The sequence below is a fragment of the Zingiber officinale genome, chromosome 4B (genome assembly GCF_018446385.1).
Source record: "Zingiber officinale cultivar Zhangliang chromosome 4B, Zo_v1.1, whole genome shotgun sequence".
NCBI lineage: Eukaryota > Viridiplantae > Streptophyta > Magnoliopsida > Zingiberales > Zingiberaceae > Zingiber > Zingiber officinale.
In genome coordinates this window covers 108,471,069-108,475,217 of record NC_055993.1, presented here as the reverse complement: position 1 = coordinate 108,475,217, position 4,149 = coordinate 108,471,069, and the positions used below count along the sequence as shown (strand labels likewise).

General features: G+C 40.5%; 1 protein-coding gene across 2 annotated transcripts; it reads left to right on the top strand.

Annotated features, from left to right (window-relative positions):
* The first annotated feature begins 322 nt into the window (after window positions 1–322).
* LOC121975995 (protein WHAT'S THIS FACTOR 1, chloroplastic-like) lies at window positions 323–3,909 on the top strand. Of its 2 annotated transcripts, XM_042527962.1 has the most exons (3): window positions 323–731; window positions 832–2,190; window positions 3,041–3,909. In XM_042527962.1, exon 2 carries the CDS (start codon window positions 839–841, stop codon window positions 2,174–2,176), a length of 1,338 nt encoding a protein of 445 aa, XP_042383896.1. In that variant the 5' UTR covers window positions 323–731; window positions 832–838; the 3' UTR covers window positions 2,177–2,190; window positions 3,041–3,909. The 2 variants fall into 2 exon arrangements, with proteins under 2 accessions (XP_042383896.1, XP_042383895.1); XM_042527961.1 differs by lacking the exon at window positions 3,041–3,909 and having other exon boundaries at window positions 832–2,425.
* Window positions 3,910–4,149: the final 240 nt, after the last annotated feature.

Below are 4,149 nucleotides of genomic sequence, written 5' to 3'. Positions count from 1 at the left end.
TTTTTTGATATATAGTGTAATTTTGTGAATGTAAAAGGGGTACATGCATCATTTTTTTTTCCATCCGCTGTTTTCCGTCCAATTTTGAGGTGATCGATTTTGGCTCCAAAATTATCCGCTGATGGATTGCGTTACTTTTTCTTCGGAAATTTTTTATAAAGTAAATGACAGAAACTTTTTCACCGTGGAAACTTTTCCTTAATTTTATTTTTCACTCTTCCAAGTAAACAGAGCCTTAGTAAACGCTGATGATAACAGATCGGATAAAACGGTGCAAAAACGGCAATAAAAAAACTCCTTAAATGTTTCAACATATAACGCATCTCTTTCCCTAACGTGGGCATGCACCTCTCGATTCCTGACGTCGGATTGCAACCCAAATTTGGGGGGAAACCCTAGCCTTTATCCGAGGTCTTGACTCCGCCTCCGGATCGACCCCTTGGCGGATTACCGCAGCGAGACATGGAGGGGGAGTGTCGAGTTTCAGTCGAATTGGAGGGTTTTGTGGGATCGAGTAGATGAAGGATCCTACCGATCGAACGAAGATCGTGGTTCGGCGTCAGGAATGAAGAAGCAGGCAAGCGTGACGGTGTTGTTCCTCCGCCGCTCAGCATCAATTGGTTTCTTTCTCTGAACTGGCCTGGAAAAGTGGAACCCTAACTTCGAACCTTTGTCATCTCTGGTGCCGCTGGAATTTCTCCTTGAAGTTATTTGATGCCAACATGATTGCTGTAAATTTCTTCACGTTATTACCAGTGCAAAGTTCATTTTTTTTCTAGCTAAATATCAATATAGATCGATGCCCAACCTCTTTGCTTTTGGCATATTTAGTCATGCAATGCTTCGAAGAGGACTCCTATCTCTTGGGTATGGCAGCAATATATCCTGGAGCAGTGCATACTTGAATAGAGATGGATCATATCCCAATTTGGTTTCCACTGTCTTCCAGAAGCGCTGGATGACAAGGCATCGAAGGGTACAAGATAGGAGCAAGAAGAAGAGAGTGCATGACCTCGAGATTGCCACAGAATGCTGGAAGGTCGTTTCAAAAATTTTAACCATAATGGAGGTGTTGAGGAAAGAACCAGAACAAGTAATCCCGCTAAAATTGTTGGAGCGGTATAGGCAGCATATCAATCTAAGTAAGCAGCACAAGGTTGAGGACTTCATCCGCAAATCTCCTAAGCTGTTTGAGCTCTACAGGGACACAAAGGGGGTAGTCTGGTGTGGATTCACAGAAAAAGCTGAGGATCTTCTTGAACAAGAGGCTAGACTTCTGGAAGACCACTCGCAGAAGAATGTCGAGTACGTTACGAGGCTTCTCATGATGTCTGTCGATAAAAGGCTTCATGTGAATAAGATAGCAAATTTTAGGAGAGATATGGGCCTTCCTTATGATTTTAGGCAAACGTGGATTCATATGTTTCCTGAACACTTCAAAGTTGTGAGAGTAGAAGATGATGAATACTTGCAACTAATGTCCTGGAACCCTTCATGGGCAGTTACAGAGTTAGAGAAGAAAGCTATGGCAGCAGGAGTTATCGCAGAGCTTCAACCTGAACCTGGAGTTCTCTCCCTTCCTTTTCCTTTGAAATTTCCACGATATTATAAAGTTTTTAGATATGGTGAACAGATTGAGCATTTTCAGAAGAGGAATTATTTGTCACCATATGCCGATGCCACAGGACTAATGCCTGGTTCACAGGAGTTTGATAAAAGGGCAGTGGCTATTATGCATGAGATATTGAGTTTTACCATAGAAAAGAGACTTGTTACCGATCATCTCACTCACTTCCGGCGTGAATTTGTAATGCCTCAAAAACTAATGCGACTTTTGCTTAAGCATTGTGGCATATTTTATGTTTCTGAAAAGGGGAAGCGGTTTAGTGTCTTTCTGACGGAAGCGTATGATTGTTCGGAGTTGATAGATAAATGTTCTATAGTGCAGTGGAAGGAGAAGGTTCTCAAACTTACTGGATATAGAGGAAGAAGAAAGAAAATCAAGACTTACGAGTCTTCTGATTTTGAGAATGATTTGATTGATAGAAACCATGACAAGGAAATTGCATTTGTAGAGGTTGAACATGACGAAAGTGTAGATGCAATTGACGATATTTTCATAACAGATGAATCTGAAATGGACATTAGAGAAGTATATGATGCATATGAAGATTGAACCTTCGATGTCAGGTTTGATCAATGGTAGTTAAGAATTTTAGCCTATACTTTTAGCTTTGCAGACTTCACAAAATTGTGACTCTTATCTTCTAACTTCTGCTTGTTGTTCATCTTGTTGTTCTCCAAAATCATCTCATACACTGTTTCATGTGAATTTTTTGTGTGTGATAACTTATTTCACATCATTGTATTCAGAGTTTTGGACACATTTTCCTTTTTTAAGCTAAAGCTGTATTTCTGAATCCAAGTAGGAGATAGTATTACTTGATATTCCTTTTTCATTTTTTGAATTGAAGATGTCATTCCATCTTTTTAAGTAAAATATCTTGCAGGATTAGGTCAATTGCTTGCTTTTAAGTAAAAATGTCTGATCTAGCTAACCCTTAATCTTCCTTTGGTTTTGTTTTGATGTTTTGATATTCTTAGTTATAATGTTAAGCTTTGTCTGCTTTGTTTTCTTTTGAGCTATACAGATAAATACAAATGTGGAAGACATAAAGATCACCAAAAGTGTCGATTATCTGATTGTTCAGTGTAATTAGCTAGTTAATATATCTTTCAATTTGATTCTATGGACTACTGTGAAGCCGTTGGAACAAGATTTACTTTTTCCAGTCTCTTGTTTGAATCTCTAGCTTTATCTACATTGAGTCAAGCGAGGGCACCTATCTTTTTTTTTTAGTAATTCAAGTATTCGGGTTTTATTCAACTAATTCTAAAAATAGATGGTTTTCTTTCAATTCGTCTATTGAGTAAATTCTTTAGGATAGTATCCTATTTTAAATTTAAATTTTGATCTTATTATTATTCCTTTGAGTGTTTCATTGTGTGACTGGTGAAGGGCAACCTTCTTCTTTCTCAGGGCATGAAGTAAAATCTAAGCCAGTTCATGACTGAGTTCACCTCATTCAACCATTATGATTTCACAAGATCTAACAAAATCCAAGTCTAGAATAGAAGAGTTTAAATCTGAAGAGATTAAACCATAAAAAAAGTGTCCGAACATCATATCAAAATCTGGCGATTGATATTAGTGTTCACTGACATCGCCGGCCATCTCAAGAATCAGAGACCACAGTAGTGGTGGCGGCACAGTCGAATCCGCACCGGCAGCGCGGGCCTACATAGGAATAGAGCTCATCCGTGCTCCTCGCCGCCACATTGATCCCGAACCAGAGGAAGAGGAAACCCCTCTCAGGTTGGTCCACGACCCCGACCGGGCCGGTGATCTTCTTTTGGTAACTCAACAAGTAGCCTCCGTCGGAGACCTTGAGCTTGCAATCGCCGCTGAGGTACACCTCAAAGCTCCCATCTGGATGCAGGATGTAGCTCTGCACGCCTGTGGGAGGATCCCCGGTGGGAAATCGTACTTCTCCAGCATCTCGTAGGCGGTCGGCTTGTCGTCGTAGGAAACTGGGGTCTCAGCTAGCGACGGTGCGAGGAGCAGAAAAAGGAGAAGGAAAAAAACTGCTCCGCGGATAGAAACGCCAAAAAGATGGAATTTTGAGGGCGAATCCATGGTAGGATTAGGAATTTATGGGGAAGGAGCCGCCAAAGCTTATATCGAAGAGGAAAAAGCAGGCGAAGAGAAGGAATTATATTTGTTCCAGAGATCTTGGGTGCTTATATCGACTTTGGCTTCTTTCTCATCTTCTTCATTCAAATCAACTCAAAACCTTCTGTATTTTTTTTTTTGGTTGAGAATTGAGATAGTTTAAGACGCAATTGTAAGAATTTGATCTTCATTGGGGCAAATTGAGACTGATCTGGCGATAAAGGGGCCATCAAACAGTCAAAGATAGAGATAGTAGTTGATGTGAAAATCAGAGTTAAGGTGATCAACAATGGTCAATGGTGATCAACGGTTCCATCAAAGATCGCTTAGCGGAAAGCGACGCTAACTGTCGATCGAGCATGAATTATTCGATCTGCTAGGTGGCTTGTCTGAGCAGATCGTCCGTTTGGCCAGGA

Excerpts from the sequence above, each read along its gene's own strand:
- LOC121975995 (XM_042527962.1), top strand. The coding sequence starts at position 839 with ATGCTTCGAAGAGGACTCCTATCTCTTGGGTATGGCAGCAATATATCC.